The sequence below is a fragment of the Triplophysa dalaica genome, chromosome 5 (genome assembly GCF_015846415.1).
Source record: "Triplophysa dalaica isolate WHDGS20190420 chromosome 5, ASM1584641v1, whole genome shotgun sequence".
Lineage (NCBI taxonomy): Eukaryota > Metazoa > Chordata > Actinopteri > Cypriniformes > Nemacheilidae > Triplophysa > Triplophysa dalaica.
Genome location: NC_079546.1, coordinates 22489286 through 22515561, shown reverse-complemented (window position 1 = coordinate 22515561; position 26276 = coordinate 22489286). Strand labels below are relative to the sequence as shown.

Below are 26276 nucleotides of genomic sequence, written 5' to 3'. Positions count from 1 at the left end.
TAAGTGATAGCTCTTATGAACTGGAATGTTCTACCGGAAATCAGGGTGTGTACATCTATCAAATCAAATCAAATTTGTGCCAATTGCTTATTTTTTTCTTTCTTATATTCTTTCTTGCTCTGACGGGATGTGTATAAGTAACTATTTTATGTTGCTCTAGTTTATTGTATATGTGCATTTTAAATGTATGTTAACCTGGAGAGGGACTGCAGATGGATATTAGCCTTAATAATTAAATTATGTTAGATGCGGTACAAAGCATGATATTCAAAAAATAATAATCGTAAATTCTTAGAGATGTATTGGGTGCTTCACATTCTGAGAAAGCAAATAGTCAATGATAAATTGATTGTGTATTTTAAAGTACAATATGAGATGAAGTCATTGTTGTGGTGAAAATCTTCTACATGATAGTAAAGGGTGAATAGCCCAAGTCAAGGAAACACTGATGACCATTGATGACTTTTGCTAACTGGGAAATCTTTTTAAAACATTTAAAGAGAATAGACACTAAATCAAAAACATGAAAATACGCTTAAGGAACAAACTTTAGCTAGCTGGGTTGATGCTATTTGAATACAGAGCCTCCTATAGCAAATCAATATTAAAATCAGCCTTAGAATAACATAACATAATTTGCGTAAAAGACATTGTTTAACATTTGTGTAGGATGTGAAAATAAAGCTTCATTTCATCCTCAGTCCTATCTAGTAGCAGGTATACTGTGAAGATATTTTATATTCTTTTTCTGGATTGTATTTCACATTGCATTTGCAAATGTTTTTAAAGGTGTTTTTCATTACTGATTATGTTCTTACCCTGTTTCAGATCTGTTCATACAAATTGCATCACTTCAGTAATGGGAAGCCTGAATCTTCTGCTGCATTTCTCAGGTCAGTCTGTTTATAAACATGGCGATGAATGTACACATTTTTATGGATGAATAAGGTCTCACAAATAATTGTCACTATTGTCAGTTCTAATTCTTTACAATAACATATAACATTTACATTTAGTCATTTAGCAGACGCTTTTATCCAAAGCCACTTACAAGTCTTACATATTATAACATTTTCAATTCAGTTACATTTTATTTATCGCTTTTCACATGTTTCTTTTTAGCAAATAGATTTGTATCAGCATTCATGTTGTGGCAGTTGATGAAGCCTTTATTATTATTGACGGTATCATCACGGTGATGAATTGCATTTCAAAACAGATAAACCTTAGTGTTATCGTGTCAATAACAAGTTGAATACCTTTCAAATATCAACTAATAATATGAAGAATGAATGGAAAGTAAAGCTTAATGAGATAATGAAGTGATGATTTATCAATAATGATGAACAGGTGATGTTAATCGCTGAAGAAAACATCATAAATTCAAAAACCATAATAATGTTTCCTTAAGTGGGGCTCTCACCCTTGATTTATTTTTTATATCAGCTGTTATAGTGTCTTTCTGAATAGCCATACAAAAGACAAAATTGTTGGAATGAAACCTTCTTAAATTGTTATATGACAGATACAAATAAAGGGGATTTAAGTCTGACAAATATCGTGACACACTAAAAATCAACCAACATTTGCACAGCTATTACCAACACCAGAACGAAATAATTTTGTCTTTTGTCAGGCTCTTATAAATATGCTTCAGAAACAAACTATTTCAGCTGGCAAAAAGTGCAACATAGGGTAAGGGTAAGAGCCACACTTAATGAAAGCTCAACACTATTATGGTTTTTATTCTAGTGATTTGTGTTTGTTAACATCACCTGTTCGTCATTAATGACTCAATCATCACTTCATTATCTCATTAACTTGTTCAGGTGTTCAATAGGGAGACATCCAAAGTATTCTGTCAGGGGGGGCCTGAGGACTGGAGTTGAGAACCACTGCTCTAGGGCAATGTGCTCTCGGTATGTTGTCAGAATGGCTTTTCCATATGGGTTTCGTGGACGTAGCCCCGACAGGGTCGTGCATCGTGCATAGAGCAGGCCTAGGACCATGCACGCAATGTAATAACAAAGCGTATATGCGTCAGAAGTGCAAAGAGCAGACCATGGGAAGGTGTTCCATGAAAATGTAACGTATACAAGGACATTTACCACAACGGCCCTGGGGGTCCCGAGAGACCCCAAACATCACAGTCACTTGCTTCAAAGTGCCACAAGCGAAATAGTGAAAGGCCAAATGTGTGGGTGCCCAAAAAGTATTTTATATCATTTTTTATGTATTACTCTGCAGCCCATTAATTGTAATGGATTAGGCTTGAAAATTAGGCCTTGAATATAAAAGAGGCTAGCTTAACAGTCAAAATAAAGTGCACTCATTGAATAATGTGGTTTTTGAGACATATAAATTAATATTTTTTAGTTAAATAGTTAATAAGTATTATGTCCACCAACTTCATACACGTGGCCATACAGGAAGTGACCACCTGCTGTTTATATGAATGGACCACGTGTAGTAAGTTGGTGGACAACCACTTTTAGGGCATATTTCAGCCTTCTGTGAATTGATGCTAACATATGTATGTCTAATAAAGTGTACTAAGGGAATAAGGTAGTTCTCTAATCGTGTATATGAATACATTGGACAAAAAAGTAGACAAGAAATACCTGGGAAAACTAATTAACAAGAAAACCTACAAAGGACTACAAATATGGCACCCAGGAAGTGACCACCTGCAGTTTATATGAATGGAACACGTGTAGTGTGTTGGTGGAAATTCATTTTTTAAGCATAAATAAGCACTCTGTGAGTTACTGCTAACATATGTACGTTTATTGAGGTGTACTAACAGACTAAAAGGGTCCATAATGCATATAGATTATTATAAAGTGTGTCCACCAGCTTCATATGTGTGGCCGATTCCTGTAAACTGCATGTGGACAGGACCACCTGCAATTCATACCACTAGGCCAAGTGTAGTGAGTTGGTGGAAATTCATTTTCTAAGCATATATAAGCATTCCGTGAGTTGCTGCTAACATATGTATGTCTATTAAGGTGTACTAACAGACTAACAGGGTTCATAATGCATATGGATTATTATAAAGTGTGGCCACAGACTTCATACGTTTGGACTTTCCTGTAAACCTCAGGTGGACGGCCATGAAAACAAACTGGAAAATGGATCAGACCATTAAACTTACATTTAAGCAAAAGTTTAGTTTGTAAGTGGATAAATAGTGCTTCCGTGGTACGGGGGAAGGGGCGGGGGTCGACCCGGGTGGTCCCCGGACCATTTTGGCCAAAGTAGTTGGTTAGTGGACAAATAGTGCTTCGGCGTGTCCGGGGGCGTCGCTCGGCAGATGAGGGAAAGGGGTCCCAAGACCACCTGCCCAAGATAGTTGGTTAGTGGGATAAATATCATGTTCGTGGTCTCCCGGGGGAAGCGCCAACCACCCACCACTGGACTACGGTAATGGAATGAGCCCCATTCACTTTAATTGGGCCGTGGACAGGCTTGGCGCCACACTGTGGTCGACTGCCGAAGCGCAGCTTGGGAGGTCTTCGCTTGGCGCTCTTCCCGTCCGGACCCCCTTGAGCGAGGGGGCGTGCTTTCTCCCCACGTCGGCTTAGGGCGGTCTCCCCTACGATTGACCCCGGTGTCGGACCCCCGAAGAATCTGGGGTCTTCCCCGCGCAGCGTCCTCAAACCCATTTCCACCAGCCTGTTAGACCAATGATGCCTTGGACTGCTTGCAAAAGTTTGGGACTTCTGGGAGAAAGTTTGTTGGGGCTGAGAAAAAAAGTGTAATCTTTCACCCTCATATTTGCTGACCTCCAGACATCAAATAGTTCAAGGTCATTGCAAAAAATATTTCCTTGACTCTTGGGAGAGGACTGTTCTATAGTTGAGTCTAACACAAAATTAAAGTCTCCTTCCGAAAGCATGAGAGGGCATGAATAAAATAAATCGGGGTACGTATACAGTGAGGGCATAGACACATTCCGATCAACAGACGTTCCCCATATAACAAGCGTACAGGAAAAAACATATTGACCTTCATAACCGGAAATAGATTTATCTGCTATAAACGAGAGATTTGTGTGAAGGAGACTCACAACCCCCCTGCTATTCGACCTATAAGAAGAGAATAAAACCTGCCCAACCCAGCTTCTACGTATTTTCATTTGCTCTATATCAGAGAGATGTGTTTCCTGGAGAAGAGCAATCAGACATTTTTCCTTCTGAAAAAAGAGAGAAGTTAACTCAGAAACATTTTGATGAGTGGGATAACATGTTGGCAAAATATATTTGGCAAAATAAAAGGGGTAGGATAAAATACCAAACAATAGAATTGATGAAGGAGAAGGGGGGATGGGCCTTCCCTGTCTCAGGGACTACTATTATACTGCCCAAATTAGACCCTTAATCTGCTTATGCTCACCCACCTACTCGGCTGGATGGAAAGATTTTGAAGGGATTACTGCAAATTATATACCCATTATGACCCTTTTAAATGACAAGAAACTACAAATGAATACCAATATAATTGAAGATGTTATATATGAATCTCTTCAGAACTCCTGGAATAGATTAATGCAAATATGCAATGTAAAAGAATTGTCTAGAATTTTAAGGTGGTGCGCGTATGACTCCGATTTCAGACCAAACGCCCTTGATGGAAGATTTAAGGGTTGGGTCTCAAAAGGAATTACAACCTATCTCTCTTTTACGCACAAATGAACTTTAATGAGTTTCGAATCTCTACAGAACAAATATGGCTTGGGTCAAGACGATTTCTATAGATACTTACAGGTTAGGCATTATTTTGATCAAAATATAAAAATAGCATTGGAAAAACGGAACTTGGGGTTCCTACAAACTTTCTTAGCATTAACCACGTAAATTTCTTTAAATAAATTAGTTTCTAAGTTATACAAAGCCATTCAGGAAAACAAAGAACCTAACACAGAGTACATTAAGAGGAGATGGGAAATGGAAGGTAATATTCAAATTTCAAATAACAGTTGGGTGAATATATGTAAAGTACAATGGAGTACTACTGACTCGAATACCTGGCGAGAGTTCTGTTGGAAGAACATAATCAGATTTTTTATCACACCAACTCAAAAGAGACACCAAGGTAGTGGAGACACATGCTGGAGACTTTGTGGATTTTCAGGGGCCAATCACTACCACATTTTCTGGGACTGCCCATTGTTGAGACCCTTTTGATCGCAAATATGTGATCGCATTAACCATACGTTTAATATTAAAATACCTTGTAACTTTGTGAATTTGTATTTGGGCAACGTTGATGTCGACAACTGGAGAAACAAAGACAAGAGGCTGCTTTGGATACTATTGGCAGCAACTTAGAAAACTATAACCAGGAAATGGTTAAAGCCGGACCTCCCGACCATCAACGAGTGGATCAGCATAATCCAAGACATCTACAAGACGGAAAAGCTTTCATTTACTCTCAGGTCTCAAAGAGCCATTTTTTTACATAATCTGGAAAAAATGTACTGAGTATGTCAAGCCTGTAAGGTCGGACTTTGTATGATTGTTATAGTTATAAAAAAAAAAAAAAAAAAAAAAGAAAACATGAAAAAAAAAGCAGTGATGCTGATTGTTAACAGCAGATTTTCATCACTAATAACTCAATCATGACTATAATAATAATGAAACACAATACAAATCCTATCAAACTGGAGCACAGAAAGGTGTTGGTTTTGGGATAAATCTGGGCCAGAATTGAAATTAATATTAATGAAGTTAATATTTGGGTCAGCTCTGTTTTATTTGTTTTGATGTTTGACATGTGGCATAGCTTTGGCATGCCTGTGGCCCAAATCTGTCAAACAGGAGCGGACCGCACAAGTGCCATCATTCCACGCCATGTGTGGGCCAGATGAGTAAAGTATGGGGAGTAAGGTGTGGGCCAGATAAGAGGCGCAAAAATTTGCTATCTGCATATAGTTTAAAAAAAAAAACAGTTATGTGGCTGTATCCTCTTGACTCTTTTGTGTATTGTCATAAAACTCGGTGTGTCTCTTAAAGAATACCTAGCATTTGGTTTTTTAGGCCCTACTTTGGTTTATGGAGTGTCCAACAACAAGTTTATGTACATACAGTTTATGTACATACAATGTGTAAAAATACTATTATGTTTTTATAGGCAGTTTTTCGTACCTTACTTCTTGACTCGACTGACTCTAAAATGATTTGGTCAATAATTCATCCATATAGGCCCTGCATACCCGCTAACCTTGTGTCATGTGGTCGGTCAGATGGTGTAGTCTGTTGTTATTGGTCAAACGCGTTCATCATTTGTTGCAAATGGAACCCCCCACCATCATTACAGGATTACGGTTTACATGTGGTTGGATGTCATGTATATTACATCCAAGATGTTCCGACCGCTAGAGATGGCGGCGGTTTTACCTAAACAGTTTGAGCCCGAGTCTGACAAGGAAGAAGACGCTAATCCTCCACAAACTCCACCACGACTGGAGCAGGATGTTTGTCAGTGGCAAGTGACAACTCTTGTCATAAAAAACCCATTGTGACAACATGCATGTTGTGCTTTTGCTCATCAATTTTTTTTTTTTTTCTTAAAATACTGTTAATACCTTAGTAATACTGTTATTTCGTCTTAACTGTGCGTTGTCATTGAACATAGAGCATTTCAGAAAGTAGATGTTATGAAAAATGATTGTAGTTTCACCCAAATATATCTATATAGCTGCACGTGCGGGAAATGTGTCAAAATGCAAAGTTAATAACAAGATAAACAAACTGTAACACGTCAGAAATAACGCTACATGTTAATGTTAGGCAAAAATCAAAAGTCACAATTACATTACATGATTATTAAACCAATCTTTGGTGAAATGACGCGCTCACAGTACAACCCTGGGGTTATAATTCTTTGGTATCATTGGAAAAATTGAGAATTGTAACAATTTTTTCCCTCAGACTTTCTTCCTTTGGTAGTTGGAATAAGACCGAATTAGTTTCACACCGTAGAACACAGGCTCTAGACGTGATGCGTGTACAGCATACAACAATGAATGATCACCAACTCACACCTTTACATCTGTTCTCTTCCACCCCTCTCATCTCTCTACATCTGAACTCAGTGCCAATCAAAGCTCCCCGATGAACTGGATTTGACAAATACTGTATCTTATATGAACAAAGAATCTTCAAAATGATTTGGTATCATTTGAAATATCTCAGTGCGATTGGTACAATGGTCTCATATTCACAGCAGTAGACCAGGTCATAACATAGGTTTGAGGCTTTAAGATATTCTGCTCACTGTTGAGGTTGTGTCTTCATGCAAATTTCCATTTGTGGCCTGAACATATCCAGGACAGAGTCCTTTACAATGTAAATTGTTGTTGTGTGGGGGAAAGGTATTTTGGTCTGGGTATTTAAGGGACGCTGGTAGAGTTGAGCCGGATACTCTGCTGAAACGAGTATCCGGTACGGATAAAGCACTTTTGCCGAGTACGAGTATTATACGAGTAATACGAGTCAATATCTGTGCTCGGATTGAATAAAAATCCTCATTGGGTAGCTGACTGTGTCTGCGTTCTGTGATAGGCTAGTCACAGCGCCCCTCCCCTACACACATACAGATGTATTGTGTTGCTGACTGTGTCTGCAGCTCTCTGTCTCTCCCTCAGTCATTCAGGTTCTTGGGTATTTTCCGTTAATGTTTAGGGTTTCTTCAGCTTCAGGTTTGTTTTTTATTTCGGTTTGTAGTACTTACTTATTAACCAGTAGAGTTTGGTAAACGTGTGGTTTGTTCAGACGTAGTGCTTGGTAGAATGCGACTCGCCTGTTTTTTTAAAACCGTCAGCTGGCTCAGTTTTTAATTAAAAGTTAAAAAAAGAAAGTTATGTTGAGAAGAAAACTCTTGTTTATTACATTTTACTTCAAAATTGCAACCGCATGAGTTGTATTCATTGTTGCAAAACTTGTTCTGTATATAGTTTGTTTGTCATTGTGATCAAAACCATTGATCTGAAGCTCAATGCTGATGCTGTCATGTAAATAGTTTTCTAATCAGCAATAAATATAACAATTTCTGTTCAACCCATATCAATTGCATGCTTAAAATAACATACCGCTTAAAGCCCCGCCCATCTCAAGACAACCCGACCCAATTTCCGGGTTAAATCCCGGCCACTTCCTGGTTAGGCCCCGCCCTGTCCGAGTGTGTACAGATACGGATACAGATAATTCATGTGGTTTACAGATACAGATACAGATAATGCTGTACTCTCTCATCCCTAGAAGCTGGCAAAATGTTCTGGGGAATTCTTACTATGACGAACCCCATGGTGCTGTGTGTGAGCCTTCAGAAACACAGCACTGTGTTTTTTCCAATCACATCTGCTTCTATTGTCAGGTATGCGTCTTAGACTTGTAGACTAATCTTTGATGATTTGATGTTTTGTCTTCGTACTCTCTGAATTGAATTGTAATTGGCAAGAAACATTTACCTGAATAATAAATTGTCATGTTTGAATTGTTCCGCATTATTCTGAGTTTATAGACACTTTCTTATGTTATGCATTCAGTATAAGAATTATATTTTATCCTGTTACATCCTTGTTACCGCAAATCCCCGCTCAGGTTAGTAACGGACTAGAATCCTGTCTAGGTGGCAAAGACACACCAGCTGAGAATTTTAGAGCTCCGGCTAACAACTTGGCATTAGTTTAAGTGTACTTAGATCTTAGAGGCTGTTAATGAGAATTTCTGTTTAGAACAACACAAGGGTTGTCTGACCAATCTAAATGGGGTAAGTCTCAGACTCTGATTACAGTTATATTATTCAAGTTAAGAGTACATGGGAAACCATGGCATGATTATATAAAGCTGCCATTAGAGAAGGTAAGATTGGTCTATCTATCGCTGTGGAGTGGTCATGACCTCTGGCTGAAAATAATTGTTGCTTGTGATTAGATGTTAATAATCTAGGCTGACCAAAAAGTTGCGTTTAGCAGTGAGTTGCAGGGGGCAGCCACCTTAATGTTACTGGTCTCTTACCTCTGGCAATGACCAAGACTGGGGAGTTTGTGACCGTGAGATCCGCGTATAAACGGCAGGCGCGAGACTCTAAGCGACATGAGAATCGGATGAGTGAATATAGTTTAGAGTAAAGCGGGATAATCAAACACTGACCCAAATTGCAGGATTATTATCACACATAATAATAAAATACAAATAATATAATTCAACGAGGTTTCTTTATATCTTTTTGAGTCAGATAAATTACGCAATGTTAAAATAACGTTAACTGTAACAACCCAGAGCGCTGGGAAGACAGAACGCGCGAATGCCTTCGCCATGCCACTTGGACTCCGCCATTGGGCCAGTGGGTGGTTGGTGGTTCTTCTTTTCTCACATTTTTACTATTCCACGTCTCGTTTGTGTGAGTCGACTACCATTTTAACAAGCAAATAACTTTGTTACTTATTCACCTTCGCACTTTCAACTTGGCACACACCTTACTTTCAAACACGGCAACAGAACAGACTGCATGAAATGTCATTTTCATGATCTCAAGCTACGTACTCTTTAAATGACACATCTGCTCTGCCTCATTAATATTTGTTGACAGCGGGGAAAAAAGTAATATAATTTTTTTTTGTGTTCTGAGGTCTTTCCGTCTGTTTTTTAAAGTTGTTTTTCAAAATCTGATTATCTGACATGTACAAATTATTTCCCTTTGGGGCATTTGTGTTTCTTTACCCTGTAAAGTTGCAGCTATATTTAGAGTCATAGTTATTGTCGTAATGTCAACGTCCTTGCTCCTGGAGATTCACTTTCCTGCAGAGTTGAGTTTCAACATTAATCAGTTGTTTGTCACAGGACAGTACATCTCCAGGAGCAGGATTGAGCACACTTGCATTACAGAATTGATTTTAAATTTAAGTTTTTCCTTTCGCTTTATTTCAAGCATTTGCAAAAGATGATGTGAGATGTGTTATTTTATGTGTAACATTTGATGTGGCACAGTTTATTTTGCCGTTCAAAAAATCTCTCGACAAAGAAGGTCCATTTGTCAAAGAGTTAACTTTATTTGTTCGAATCAAACAAAGTGAGATGTTCCCCAGAGCATCTGAAAATCCAGTGCCTTCCAGATAACCGTTATAGCAAAACTTCTGAGAGGGGTACTCCTCAAAAACCAATCAGGTAAATTCAGGTTATCTCTTATTTTCGTCACTCAATGCTTTTGATCTGCCAAGTTTATTTCGTAGTCACCGAGATACGTATCTAACGGTGGTTTGCCTTTTTTTTTTCTTATTTTCAAAACATATTTATATTCAGTTTGCTAAATTTTTATACGTATCAAGTCATCAAAAACTGCTGAATCATGTCCAATAAACAGTGGAAATGTACCCAAGGTTACGAGAGAACAACACGTCACAAACTTTCAGTTCTCTGGTTTTTAGGCCTCAGAAACATCACTGGATTTTACATTGGTACAAGTGCTCTAAACATGCTTATATGTGAATAATCATTGAACAGATATACCGATTATAACATCAAATCATTAAATCATCATCACAAACTAATTCGTATGCAATTAAATGTGTTCTCGGATGTTTCCACTGATACACATATGTCAACTTACATTCCTACTGATCCTATGAATACTTTTTAGGTATAAATGAATGAATAGAAGGAAATCTTTGTGAATTTTTTAATAAATCCTCACTCAGCACCTCAAGGTTATCATGACCTGTTTGAAGATTGTAGTGATAGTAACGGGGCGGAACATGCCCAAATTTGGTCTTCAGGTATAATTGGTGCCAGAACAATTCTTCTCGATACTATTTAGTTATTTCTTGTCCGCCACAATAACATAATGGTCATCATGACCTGCTTCCCTTTGCAAAACTCAAAGTAGATTGTTGTCATAGTGAAGGGCCGGAACATGCCCAAATTTGGTCCTAAGGTATTTGACTGGGGCCAGGACATATCTTCTTAATACTGTTTAGTAATTTCTCAGGGACATAATAACTGTTCTGTGCTGAAGACCATGTGCCAAGTGCATGTAAAATTTATCTAAATAGGTATTTCTCAGGTATATAATAACTGTGGTGAAGGCCAGTGCCCAGTGTATGTAAAATATATCTAAATATGTCTCGTTGGTGCCCAAAATCACTCAGACATTACACAATACATGCAGGTGACATTCATAACTTTTCTCCTTCAGCAGGGTTCTGTCTGTTGATGCAGAGCATCTCATGTCAGTATGTTCTCATCCAGGAGAGAATGAGCTGGGATGAAGCACAAGCTTACTGCAGACATTATCACTTTGACCTGACCACTGTTCAAAGCAATAAAGACTGGATAAATATACAGAGAGATGTTCAACCTGCATTGACTTCAGTCGCCTGGATTGGACTGTACAATAACATTACCAGCTGGCGGTGGTCTTATCGAGATGAGATGATCACATTTGTAAATTGGCACCCTGCAGAGCCAAACAACTAAGCTGGAATACAGGAGTATGGTGCAATGGTGTATGGTGTACAAATGGAATGATCGAGAGTACTATGCTGTATATCCTTTCTTTTGCTACAATTGTAAGAAAAATCTACACAACTCTGTGTTGTAACCATCATAAAGGTCTTGACTTTTATTCATTATTATTCAGCCATACACACATCTGAAACAAGAGAATCGAAACAAAAAAGTACGTTCCCCTTCTGTCGGTCACTTGGAAATTATGTCAATGACAACATTAAGGGTCTGTTCTTGGCAGAATCAAATACTCAAATTACTGTAATTGAGTAGTTTTTTTTCAGGAATTGTACTTTTTAAAGAAGTTTAAAAACAGTGTTCTTTTACTTAAGTACATTTTTTGTTCTGTATCGGTGCTATTTTTTCTCAGATTCTGGTCGCTACCTTTTATGTTTAATTATCATGTTATTGGCTAAGGAGAATAATCAATCCCGTTACGTGACCCCGTCCACTCAAATCAGGCATAGAAAACTTGCGTCACACAGATTTCAAGACGTCTGCCGTCAATTTAGTTGAATCATGAATTAGCATAATTGGCCAAATGTAGTATCTATATAGTTATGGTTTATAGTTATCTATATGTAACATGAATGTCTTTTGTCAGTGACCTGCCTTTTCATGATGAACTGCACTTGCTACAACATTTTTATAATGACAACTAACAATTTATACTTGTGCTCCTACTGTTTGCCCTGTGCCACCAAACCTCTCTAGCTCCAGTGCTACGTGCAAAAAAAGGCTGCATAATTGTAACCTTCCTTGTTTTATCGTCGCATCGAAGCCTCTGAATCGTACTTGGATCGCATCGTGTCGCCCCTATAGAGTTTCCTATCTTTACTGATGGCCGTAATTCAAATCAGACCGTCTTCCGTCTCTGGAATGGATGTATACTCAGTCTAAAAGGTAAGGTTTTGGTTTCGGCTATACTACTAGGTACTCAACTATACTGACTGGGATAAATAGAATTGCATGACTAAAAATAAACTAAAATACATTTTCCTTGACTAAAACTTCTTAAATCTCATCAGTTTTCCTCAAATAAAACTAAACGAAAATAGTCATGGACATGAGCCGACTTAAGTAGACTACAAAGCGTATGAATGTGACTAAAACAAATAAAAAAATAAAATGACAGCTTGACAGAAAGACTAGACTAAAACTAAGCTAGATTAGGGCTAGAACCAAACACTGCTAGACAACACCCACCAGTAGCTAAATTGACGAGCACTGCGCTACAACATTTCAATCAGTTGGATCTGGATTTTGACAGAATTGTTGATTCTAACACTTTGATTCTTTAGGTTTTCAACCATTTTAGATTGTTGTTTGGTGATGAGTTTGAAAGCTTTAATCCACACGTAAAATATTATTTTTATAAACTGAGTTCATCCCTTCTTTGTTAAAATTAACCCTGCTATGAAGCGCTTTCGAGAGCATGTCAAACCAACAGGTGGCGATATCCCTAAGCACAAAAATTTGTTGGCCAATTAGAAGCCCCAAATCTGACGCCAAGCAAAGGAGGTGGTTTTAAAAAGTTACATTGAGTTACAATTGTATTCGACCACCATCAGCAATCAATTCTCTGCACCACAGTCTCTTGACCACGCCCGATCCCCAGACATATGCTTGCTCCCCTCGTTCTCTCTCCTATCTGAAGAGGACGTTTCCAAGGTCATTTCTTCTAACCACCCGACTACCTGCCCCCTAGATCCCATCCTCACTCATCTCCTCCAGGCCATTTCCCCATCGGTTGTTCCCTCCCTGACCCACATTATCAACTTGTCTCTCAACACTGGTACATTTCCTACACTCTTCAAAGAGGCCTGTATTGCCCAACTACTAAAAAAGCCTTCTCTTAATCCTGCACTGTAAGAAAACTACAGACCGGTGTCCTACTCCCCTTCCTTGCGAAAACTCTACAATGTGTTTTATGTAACCAGCTCTCGTCATTCCTCACCCAGAACAACCTCCTAGACAGCAACAAGTCTGGTTTCAAGAGCAGTCATTCCACTGAAAATGCGCTGCTCTCTGTCATTGAAGCCCTGAGACTGGAAATAGCCTCCTCTAACTCATCTGTTCTCCTCCTACTGGATCTATCTGCCGCCTTTGACACCGTTAACCATCACATCCTCCTGTCCACCCTCAAGGCTATGGGGGCCTCCGGAATGGTGCTACAATGGGTTCAGGTCTAAACTATCATGTAGGTACTTTAGAGTGGCTTGGATAGGTGAGGTGTTGTTGTCCCGACATCCCGACACTGGTGTGCTTCAGGGCTCAGTGCTTGATCCATTGCTTTTCTCTCTATATGTAACATCTGTAGGCTCTGTCATTTGGAAACATGGCTTTTCCCTTACTGCTATGCGTATGATACATAACTCTACCTGTCTTTTCGCCCAGACGATCCAACTGTCGCCCAGACGATCCAACTGTTTCTGCATGCATCTCAGCTTGCCTATCCGATATCTCCATCTGGATAAACGGCAACTGGACCTTTCAAAATCAGAACTGCTTGTAATCCCGGCCGATACAAAGACTTATCACAACCTCTCCAGCAACTTCTTCTACTATTGGTAACTATTGGTAATGCTATGCGGAACCAAATACAGTATTAGGGCTCTAATACTCTCATGTTCTATAGGGGCATTTTGCCCTTTTGACCTTTGATTGCCTGGCCAAAATTTTTATTTGAAGGTCCTTTGTTTTTAAGTTTCTTATCGTAGCATCTGCCTTTATATTGACTTCATTGTTTTTTTTTTTTGTCCTGTTAATGTTATATTAGGTTGATCAGAGTTCTAAATAGCAATATTGCTTGCATGTTTTAAGAGAAGCACTCACCCTTGTCAAATTTTGTTTGGTGCTTATTTTTTTCTCATTCTAATGTGTTATACATTATTAGTCTAATGCTTTTGGATTTTCTGTCATCAATGGAGTATAAGCCTCAAATGCAGTTTTAGCAAAAATTTCCCCATGCAGGCCAAGGTAAAGGTCTAAAGCAACTGCTGTTGAGCAGAATAAACTGGTCATACAAATTTGATTAAAGTGTTTAGAATAACACTCACCTGTGTACTTTTGAGTTTTTTTTTACTGCAGTATAGTAAAAATAAAATAATTTGTATGTCATAATTGGCTTAGCTTAATTAATATTTAATGAGTAATAAGTAAATAACCAGATTTTTACAGTGTGTCAGTATTGCAGAGAGCTTACACAACAACCCTTTCCAGTACACAATATAAATTGTTTGTGACTATTACAATTGAACAGCCCAGACATCGAGATAACTGATTGTACTTTTACTTAAAAAAAATACTTTAAAGTAAATTTAAAAGTATGTACTTATGACTTTTACTTAAGTAAGATGTTGATGTAGTAATTATACTTTTACTTAAGTATATATTTTGCAGGGTAGTTGTACTTTTACTTAAGTACTAAACTTAAGTACTTCCTCCACCACTGCCTATGTGCTGTTTCTAGCCTCAGACCGTGCATTGAATGTGTTCAGCTCAAGAATGACCCATGTCACAGGGTTTTTCATAATTATGTTTCCCCATGTGGTCTGTGATTAAGTGTCAATCGTTCTTCATGCATTCAACATCCAATGATTTTTTCTGATGATATTATCAGTGGACATATTGATATAATCTGTGACAGAGTTAATGTGTTCATTAATGTGTGTGTCTGCTGCATCATGGGTAATCTGTGGAGATGACCTCACTTATGTTCTGCTTTTGTTTGCATGCAGATAGAAGAAGAATTGAGAAGTGAACATCTCTGCTTGTGTGAATGAATTTGGAGAAAACCATTCTCAAGTTAACCCTGTTAAAATCTCTGACAACAAAAGTCATCACTGATCCCTGTGTCCAATTATTTTAAAACAAAATAAGTATCTTACAAATATTACCAAAGTACAGAATGGGTTGTAGGCCGTTATTGTGTCATGACTCAGTCGATGAGAAAAGAGGAAATGAGAAACACAGGAAGAGTTACAAATTTTGTTATGAAGAAATATAAGTAGATGATGAGAAGAGACTCAGTAAGAGAAACACAACATGACTGAGAAGAGTGATATATGTCTGCTGGGACTGATCCTTCTCTCTTCACTATTCACAGGTAAACTATACAACACATTTATTTCATCAGATTTCATTTCATTACTCTCACTGACATTCTGACAAACATGTTCAGTTTCATCTCATGTCACATTTATCATAGAGTTCATGTGTCTTATTCTCACATTTAAAAGTCTGATGTCAAGAGTCAATGATAGAGGAACTAGATCACATGATTTACTGTCAAATCTTCTGATTTATATGATGTAAAAAATTTCAAAATTCATCTGTCAATAAAGCAATAAGCCCCAAGAAGCAGTGGGTTACAGTGTATTTTATAACAGCTAAGGGCGTTGTGGCACAACACAAAGTTGAGTAAAATACACTGTAATCCACTGCTCTGCGGGGTTCTTCCATATGCTTAGCAAGGATTCATAAAATAAAGTAAATAAAATGATATTTAGGTTATGTTGTGCAGTCAGCTATTATAAATCGGGGTATTTTATAACGGCTTACATCTCCTCTCAGCCAATCAGAATCAAGGACCAGAACTGACTGTTTTATAATAAGAGATAAATATTGAACAGTTTGAATATATTGTGATGTATTAATATGAATGATGTCATCTGCTGTTTCAGGTGTGAGTGGAGCAGAAGACTCTCATGTGTTCATCAGTTCTGGTGAAAGTGTGTCTCTGTCCTGTAATGATGCTCTTCATCAATGCTCCTCAACTACATGGATGCACAGTAAATATACAACATCAGCTACAGTAGAAGTGTTTACTGGAGGAATAAAGAAGAATAACACAGAGAGATCTGAGAGACTGAGTCTGACATCTGACTGCTCTCTCAACATCTATAAAACAACACAACATGATGGTGGACGATACATCTGCACACAATTTGTGAATGGACATCATCATGGAAATGATTCACTTGTTGATCTACATGTTCTTCATGGTCAGTGTTTCTCTTCATTTATATAAACACATGTTTAACTTCAGATCACAGTTCTCTTTATCTCTTGTGTTTTCACTGAAACTCATGAGTACTGAGAGTGTGTTGTGTGATTTGTGTTTCAGTGTCTTCATCATCATCATCATCATCATCATCACAGACTGAGATAAGAGCAAACACAACTGTCACTCTCTCCTGTCAGCTGTTTACATTTGACTGTGATCATGAGTTCAGTTATGATGGATATCAGCTGGTGTGGATGAATCAGACTGATGTTGATCTACAGACAGACTCCAGATATCAGATTAGATCAGATAAACTCTGTCTCATCTCTCTGACTACAACACTCGTGAATGAAGATGACAACACACAGTTGAGATGTGTGTTCAAACACAAGAATGACATCAAGACCTCAGTCACATATACTGTCAGATTTACAGGTAAGACATCACTCTGACAGGAGTGTCCTGAACTCAAAGTGACTTCAGTCATTAAACTCTGTACTGATGATGAAGAAATGACATAAACATGAAATATGATTGTGATGTTCTACAGTATGATGTCTCTGAACATTCATCATCTTCTACAGATTCAAACAAGATTCTAGTGACCACCACAAACCCTGAGAGATTCTCAACTCTTAACACACCAGAAACTACACAACAACAAGGTACATTATCGCCGTCTGTGTGTTTGTGTTTCCAAATTATGACTCATCTTAACTAAACTATGTTTTTTACAGCATCATCTACAACATCAATAATAATAAGAGGTATGAAGTGTTGATTGTGATCCATGTGTCCTGTTACATAAGTACATGAGTGAAACTCTCACTGAACTCATCTTGTGTTTGTTTCTCATGTGTAGTGTTTGAGAGTTTGATGATTTAATGGTGTTCTTGTGTCTTCTAGTGATTCTAGTGATTGTTGAGGTGTCAGTGTTTGCTGCTCCTACTGTCATTCTTCTTCAGATCATCTGTGCAGGAAGAGCGCGTGAGTTTTCATCATCATCATCATCATCATCATTCACATTCACCTGAAACAATCCAGAAAACAAACAGCAGAACTTCATCACTTTTATTGACTTTTATCTTCTCAGAAAACAGAAGAAGGAGTCAGAACGCTCATCCAGAAGACACAGTGATGTCAGCAGTTTAGGAATAAAATCTCAAGGGCACCTCAGTCTTTACCCGCAGGCCCTAAGAATTGAACCGGCAACCTTCTGGTCACAAGTGCGACTCTCTTACCATTAAACCACAACTGTCTATAATATCTTCTTTTCTCTATTAATATGATAGTTCATCCCCAAATTAAACATCTGTCTTCATTTACTCATCTTCAAAAAGCTCTAAACCCGTATTTTTTTCCTTTACTCACACAAGAAGATATTTTGAAGAATGTGGGGAAGTAAACAGTTCTGGGTCACCATTGACTATAGTAATCTTTTGTTTGGTTAAACACATTCTACTAAATTCTTTCTTTGTGTTCAGCAGAACAAAGTATTTTACACAGATTTGAAACATCTTGAGTAAATGATGACAGAATGTTCCTTCTTTCATGAACTATTACTTTAAATATGCCAACAGAGTCTGACGGTTTGTGTAACTGCTTGTGTGTTACTGTATTTGTGTAACGTAGTTATATTGTGTGTTGATTTATATCTGTTATTTCTGGCTGAAACATGTTTTGATTTTGCATTATAGCTGAATAAAATGTCTGATAATGATCTCTGTCACAGACTCAGATGCTCTGTTAGCCACGCCCCCAGCACCAGACCTCACCGCACACTTCAACATACTATGATGACACACAAACTGTTCCTCATTCACTCATTTCCAGACTCAATAGCTGTGTCCCAATTCAAAGTAAACAGTGCACAGTAAACACGTCTCTGTAAACTCTTATGGGGATTTATTAACTTTGTGGAGACTTCCAGAAAGCCTACAAACTTATATTAAAGACAAACCATGTGGAAAGAATATTTAACACAGAAGATAAATAAATACACAAATACTTTAAGAGAACAGATGTAAATAAACAACAGAATTACACTTTATTGTGTTTCCAAAATACATCTCAACGCACGCTTCATTGATTTAACCTGGAGTAGATGCAGACACATGTTGAATGAGCACTTTACAGCAATAACAACAGCTTTAAACAACGCTTCAAGTGCAGAAATACATAAGAAACTTCATTTACACGCAGCTCATCGGAAGAGAAAAAGTCAGAGACTCAGAAGTGTCTGTCTGCTCCCGCTCAGTGTTTGAGCTGCCCATCAGATCCACCAATGATAAATAAACAACAATAATACATACAACTATTTATTATTACACATAGGATGAGATGTATACCGTATTTATCAATCATGGAGGCATATTAAACATTTGATATTGTATTGTAGTTTTGTATTTTCTGTTGTTTCACATCACGTACCACAGGGGTCTCTTCAATTACCATTAGTTGTATGAGAACCACAGTTTGTGGTTCTCATACAAAAACCGACATTTCATAATGAACAATCGTTGGTCTGATGAATCTTTTGAGACTAATCATTTTGTCAAAGGTCAGTCAGAGTTTCATAACTATACACAGTCTGGCTGTATGTGTTTATTAGTTAAACGTAGTTTTTGAGCACTGACTGTGTACTTCTGACTGTGTACAGCAGGGGTCTTCAACTACTTTTCTTTGAGGACCAGATTCCTAAAGTATAAATAGGATGCGGGCCAGTTTCCATTTCATAATTTCTTTTCTTTTGTATTTCTGTTATTTATTTCATTTGTTCCATTTACACTGGTTTTGTTGCTTTAACTTACAGGTCAGATATTAAAGTATGCACACAAATATTGCACCCAGTATATACCTTTTCATGATATTTAATCAAAGGGATAGTGTCTTCATTTACTGAATGAAATTGCTGTAAATTTCCTCAGCCCCAGTCCCCCGATACTTCCAAGATATGTGTGGAATTGTTTTTTTCAAGAAGATATGTATGAAGATATTGAATTAATGAAAGTTAATGAAATTAAAATATGCTCATAAATTCAGCACAAAAAAAATTGTGCTGTACCCATAAATAGTCAATGCAAAGCACCTCATGAATGCTTATTTGTATTTAATAAGTCTGGCATCCAATCCCCTTGTTAAGTCTTATGTCACGCACCATTATGGACGTGTAATGTTTCTGGTTCAACCGCTATCAGATGTCATAGAAAAATAAAATAAAATAATGTAAACCCTGATATCATCCTTTATCTTCGTAATAAAATCACAAAAGGCCACACATGAGATTCATTGAGATTTCCAAATTAATAAATGTTATAATCATTATAATAATTATATTAAAGGCAAAGAAGGTCTCTGCAACATTTACATGTTTACAGCATTCAGACTGATCGTGAACACCTCATTAAAATCACATCATTAATTTACGTTTCCTTCATCTGATATCAAATTTAAAGACATAATTGTTAAAGACGAATGTTTCGTCATTCAAGTTTTGTTATGAACTTAGTTAGAACCGATTAAGAGGACATTTAGAGAAACGTTTGTGCGAGAGTTTATTGTGTGTATTTCCAAACTTTGACATTTGATGATTATGCACAGTAAGGAAAATATATTTAGCTTTTTTATTTACAATTTGTATAATTTATTGCATTTCTGTCAATAGATCCTCCATAAAACCCAATATTGTTCCGTTTATATTTCCGTTTTCAAGAAAACGATTTATTGTTTCTTACAACAAATGGCACTGATTTAAATGACAAACAAATAAAAAAAATTACACATGGTATTGTCAATCAACCTCTGTTGTAAAGTTGTTTTATTTATGTATATTTTTTGTTGGCACAATATTGTGAACCCTCATAAATTCAAAAATGTAACATTCAGATACAAAGGTTTACACATTGTTCACACATACCTGAGAACAGAAGCACTAGAATGATTTTTTTCCAATACTGATGGCTTTACAGAAGCTGAAATGATGAAAATATCTCAGTGAATCATAACAAACACATTAAAATGAATAAAGTGATTCAAAGTGAAGAAACTCTTTTGTATTATATGATGAAAACACAAGTTTACCTGTGTGACCGGGCCAGAGGGGAGGTTATTAGTTCAATCCTTCATAGAACCTCACGCTACTACAATTTCCTCACAATATTTCTCACAATAATATAACATACAAATAATCATTTAAACAGTCACCACTTCACACATACCACACATTGACCCACTAGACAAACATGTCAAGGACAAAAGGAACTCGAGCATAAAAACCCCAGAAAAATAATAAATATACAAAATAATAAACAAAAACGAAAGAATCTCAATCAATTATCAGTAACTTCAAACCAACCTTCCACAAAGTGAAACATAAACGAAAAAAATGATTCATAACTGAAAACCCTCCCAACAAGTTATATCTACGAACACGATAGAAGATGGAAAACCAGAGGAAATTGAGTCTGTAGTAATCATATGCGATATAATAACCGCAAATAATATATAAATAAAAAACGAGCAAACTATATATTCCAAATAAAAAAAATACAATTTTAAAAACAACACAATATAATCCACATTCACACAAAAAAACAAATTAATACCCGTAACTACACAAGTAACCGTCCACACTCACAGAGAAAGAAACACATTTGTGTTAAAGCCTCCTCAGAGGACTCTTACGTTGAAATCGTTGCTATGGTAACAGTTCGGCTTTATCCGGTAGTCAGTGTTGCTGTAGCGGATCTATTGTACTGCGGCAGTCGGCTGGGGCAGAAGTTTAAAGTTCATATTTAAGTTTATATTTTGACTATCTGATGGTTTTGCACAAGTGTTTATTCTGATGGTATTAGTCATTGAAGAAGAAGAAGTCAATTTATTATTATGTCTTCTTGGTGATGTTATATTATTTACTTTCGGTTTCGCATGGTCATGTGCTGATCGGTTTATATATATTTCTCTCTTTCGGGAATATTATTGAAACTGTTATTAATTCAGTTCATTATACAGATGTTTACAGTGAATAATATTGATATTAAAGATAAATACTGTAATGGTTGCGTTGTGTTATATTCTGTTCATTATGTATAACTCACATGTTATTTATGATAAATGTGAAACTACAGCTTCAGTCCATTAAACTGTAAGATATTGTTACTCAGATAATCTTTAGATAACTCCTGATAATAAAACTGAGCACATAACATTATCATTGATTAAATGTGGACACATTATTAAGACCCAGTTAGTTTATTCATTATCTATTGCACTTTTATTCATAGACTAAATGGAGACCTCTGCCTGTGAGGATACAGTTTGATTGTTGATATCTCTGACATTCATCTGACTTTAATACACCACATAACACCCACAAACCTGTCTCTTCATTATTTGTGCTCTGACCGGCACCCAGTGGGGTTTACTCAATTTCATGACATCAAATCCTAACCTCTATAACAACATTTCTCCACACACACACACACAGACACATAAACACACACACTTGTTGAGCTGTCAAAACAACAGCATGTGCTCACCAGAGACAGCAGAGGATAGAAACAGGTGATCAGACCCAGAACCTGACACAAAGAACCTACGCTTATGTTAAGCATTATCTTGACAAAAGAAAAAATCAATAACAGGGTTTCATTCATAATGAGCAATTGTGTTTTAGAGAAAAACATTTATTTCATGAAGAGCTACTTTCTCAACAAACAAAAGCCAGAATGCAGTTTAATGTAATTTTTACTGTAAATACAATTAATGTTTTGAGGATTTTTTTATTGAGCACTGATGATACAAGATATGTACCTAGATATAATATTCTCAATAGAACTTTGTTCCAATGCTCACATCATTATTTTCAATGAATAATTAACCCCCAAAACACAGGACACCCATCCAAAAAGTAGAAAAGATAATAATAGTTACAATAACAACAGTAATACTAAAAAATATAATAATACAATATATACTGTAAATATATATATATATATATATATATATATATATATATATCTATCTATATATATAATAAAATAAAGAAGAAACATAGGCTCACCATTGTTGAAGTTGTTTTCTACAAACTATAGTTTTCCTGAATGAACATCTCAACTGTAAATGCTAGATGGCTGTTAAGTGGGCACAGTCTTAAGTTTACCTAAGTATTTCAACACTGGGTCCCACACAGAAAAGAATTTGTCCCTGGACCCTGTGAGAGTGTATTTTATTTTCTCTAACTGTATGAACTGCATTAGGTCATTAAACCCTTTAGACACACTTGGTGGATTTTTAGATTTCCAATGTGCAAGCAGTGTTGTAAAAGCAATGATGTTTTTTATCTTTTCCTTATTGTAGTATATCTTCCGTCCTCTTGTGTATCTGCCTAATTATAATTTGCAGTATATGTTTAATATTTCTTCCTTTTATTTTTTAATCATATGACAATTAACCTAACACTTCAATGTCAGGTCGCATCATAAAAACATTTAAAACTATTAAATCGATTAATGGTGAATGGCCAATATATAACAACACTCTCTATAGTGAGTGAAAACTCATTCTCTTAGTTTTTCAACCATATAAGTTTAAGGAAACCTAAAGGTAAAACCAAAGACTGATTCACTTAATGGTAACTAAACAACAACTATTAACATCCCAACTTGTGTTAATTGTTAATAAAAAGCTTTGTGAACGTACAACAGAAATAAAGTAAGGGTACAAAGGTGTTTTGCAGGAAAAAAAAAAAAAAACATTTGTTCTGTAATATCTACAGACTTTCACTGTTTATTTCTCAGACAGTTTATAGAGCTCACGTCACTTCAGTTCAAAGTGTTCAGACGTCATTTCTGTTGAAAGTAAATGTTTGGCACCCTGTGCTGCCAATGCAGTTCACAATTTTCTACATTGACATCTCTGTAGAATGAAACTGTAAATAACTTTCACATATACTGTGAAAAAACTGTAAAGACTTTCCCACAATTCCCTGTTTAACTCTGCACAACATGTCATATTTCAATGTACAGTAATCACTTAGTATCTACATGTAACCGGCAGAGTAGTCACTGTCTGATAGAAGTTTGTCCCTCGGCAGTTATGGTAGCCCTCTGACGTCACCCAGCTCGCTGTGAGGGGCTAAACAGCTCATTTGCGGCTAGGCTGGTTTCTATAAAACCTTCTTTACTTTTGGTCTTAGAGAGATTCACTGGTTCTTACGGTTGTGGTATGCGGTTCTCCTGTGCAACAAAGGTGTTTAACTGATTGCCAGACGCTTCCGGGTAGTCGTGTTGTGTATTGCTGAGGGTCTTGGGCAAAGCAATCGCCGGATAGCTGTACCACAAATCAGACGTAACATCAAGGTAAATGTCGGTTGTTTATTGTTACGAGTAAAACCAGTGGGGAGGACTAATAGCTTTGAAGACGTGTAAAATAAGTTTTATTGTGTTGTCCTGACGTAATGCATGGCTGTGTGTTATTGTCAATTAATAATATAACTGTTTTTCCACGGTGTCATTTCATATGTCAACATTTAGGTAAAAGAAAAGTTTTTTTATGAAATGTTTGGACACTATGTGACTATGTATGTGTATATTAAGCACTAATTTGAATGATTTTGTCTGCAGGCAGATTGCTCCTGCTGCTTTGCCTAAATTAAGTTTTCTATAGATATACATTTTCTTTTCTTTATTATGGTTAATTTACTGTGGTATTGGCTGTTCACGTAGTGTACAATTTTGCTATTCTTATTGATAATAACTTTATTTAGTTATTATCAATAACTTATAATGAGAATTAGAGTAGCTGCTCACAAGGGAGGTTCCTGGTTCGGTTCTTACGCCTTGCTCCACACGTTGTAGTGGTAACTACACTTCACAATATTGATTGAATTATTAGCTTGTATTGGTTGTGCCGGTGTGTGTGTGTGCGTGCATGCATGCGATTGTGGGCCCTAGAGTCCAGAGCATGGGTGGTGAATGTCACGCGTATCCCGGACAGGTAACTTGCCTTGATAGTGGGTCAGTATTTCTTGGTTACTTTGTTAATTGTATTGTCCCTTGAACAGCCAATGCCAGGTCAGTTCTCTCTTTAGCCTAATCATTGTTGTTTTGTACCTATTGCACCTCTAGTGTGATGGCACCACTCTCTTAAATCATGTTAATGTATAATAAAGTATTGTTTTTCTATTGAAAGCACATCTCTGTCTGGTTCATCTTTGGTGCATTTCTATGAACCTGCTTGCCTTAGATGATGTTTTAAGCAGTTGAGGTGAAGAGTATATCCTGGTGTGATAGGCACCAGGTGGCGTAGTCAAGAACCATTTAACCTAGGTCTGGTCAAAGTTTCATAAGGTCACATACAGATATTTGTTTTAGCAGTTGTGTACATTTTAATGTTTTTTAACATTATAAGTTGTTAAGATAATGCTAATACGCGTAACATCTGTTACCCTGATGGTGTTTTGTATTTGTATATATGACACAGAGCACCATCTTGATAAATTGAGAAAATGCTTTATGGTCATCTTTTGATGATTTTCGAGTTTTTATGTGAATGTCCAGGTAAACACCATATGGTTACTTCGTACATAATAAACCATTTTAGAATAATGTTGATCGTTATATAAACAACTCAATCTACAACATACTCGTTTAAAAGCAATACAACACACACAGAAAGGTTTGTACCATTGTGTTTTAATATTACCATTTTATAAATAAATAAATAAATCATTAATTGTATGATTAAACTGACAATTAATTTCATTCTACAGTGAAAACATGTTACGTTATTGTATGTTAGACACACATTTTCTTATGTACACAGTTTAAAGACGAGTTCAGGGTTTAATGTTATTTCTGTTTCATATCATGTGCTGCCATGCTTTTCACCTTTTCTATGTAAGATTTTTATTGTGTATGTTATGTGTGTATAATGTGGCTTTTCTGATATTAATATCTCAGAATGGCATACACGTTGTTTGATTATATTTGACAGATGTCTAATTAAGTACATTTTCCTTGAATGTTAACTTTAGCATGTTTCCCTGTGAAAACCTTTCCATTACGTTGCCGTCTCCAAATCAATCTTGTGTCCTTCTCTATTCCATGATCCTTCAGTTTCTGATTTATCTGATGAAATAAATATTGTGCGTCAAAGTGTATCTTATTCATGACATTATGTATTAATTTGTCTATTTCTTTATTCATTTTTTCTGAATAAACTATCTGACTGTTTTGCAATAATGCAATATTTTAGCATTATTTATAAATAAAATGTAATTGAACAAAAGTTTTATAATGATTACATTGTAACATAAGCCAACAGTGTGCATGTGCCCCTGAGCAAAGAAATGTCCAAAAGACATCATTTCTACATCTTTGACGACATTGAAAAGACGTCTCTTTATGGACAAAAAGTGAAAGGTGTTTGAGATTGACGTCCTGCCGACCTCTATACAAAGTAAAAACTGGTTCAAATCTTGAGTTTATTGGACTTATTTTAGTTTTCACAAGGAAATAAATTAAGTGAGATTCTAAAATGAATTGAGGTGCATGAATGCAGTAAGATAGCAAGCAACCATTGAATACATGTTAAAAATTGATGATTTATAGGTTTTGTACCCAAAATAAACCCTATTATTATGATAAATGTTTGCCTTAGTTTAAGATTTCTTGTGTTGATTATCACTATTGTTGAGTTAAATAAACTGGTTCTTGATGTCTAATTGATTCAATAGCTTAACTGCTTCCTGGAAGTTA

At 36.5% G+C, this 26276-nt stretch overlaps 2 protein-coding genes across 3 annotated transcripts in view; both read left to right on the top strand.

The window, feature by feature from the left end:
• The window catches only part of LOC130421317 (uncharacterized), a 792526-nt gene that overhangs the window by 690149 nt on the left and 76101 nt on the right, over positions 1-26276 (top strand). The gene's annotated exons all lie outside the window — the stretch shown is intronic.
• Positions 15558-18172, top strand: LOC130421313 (uncharacterized). Of its 2 annotated transcripts, XM_056749130.1 has the most exons (7): positions 15558-15618; positions 16196-16516; positions 16639-16953; positions 17103-17183; positions 17256-17285; positions 17425-17505; positions 17612-18172. In XM_056749130.1, the coding sequence occupies exons 1-7, from the start codon at positions 15558-15560 to the stop codon at positions 17668-17670; spliced, it is 948 nt and encodes a 315-aa protein (XP_056605108.1). In that variant the 3' UTR covers positions 17671-18172. The 2 variants fall into 2 exon arrangements, with proteins under 2 accessions (XP_056605108.1, XP_056605109.1); XM_056749131.1 differs by lacking the exon at positions 17256-17285.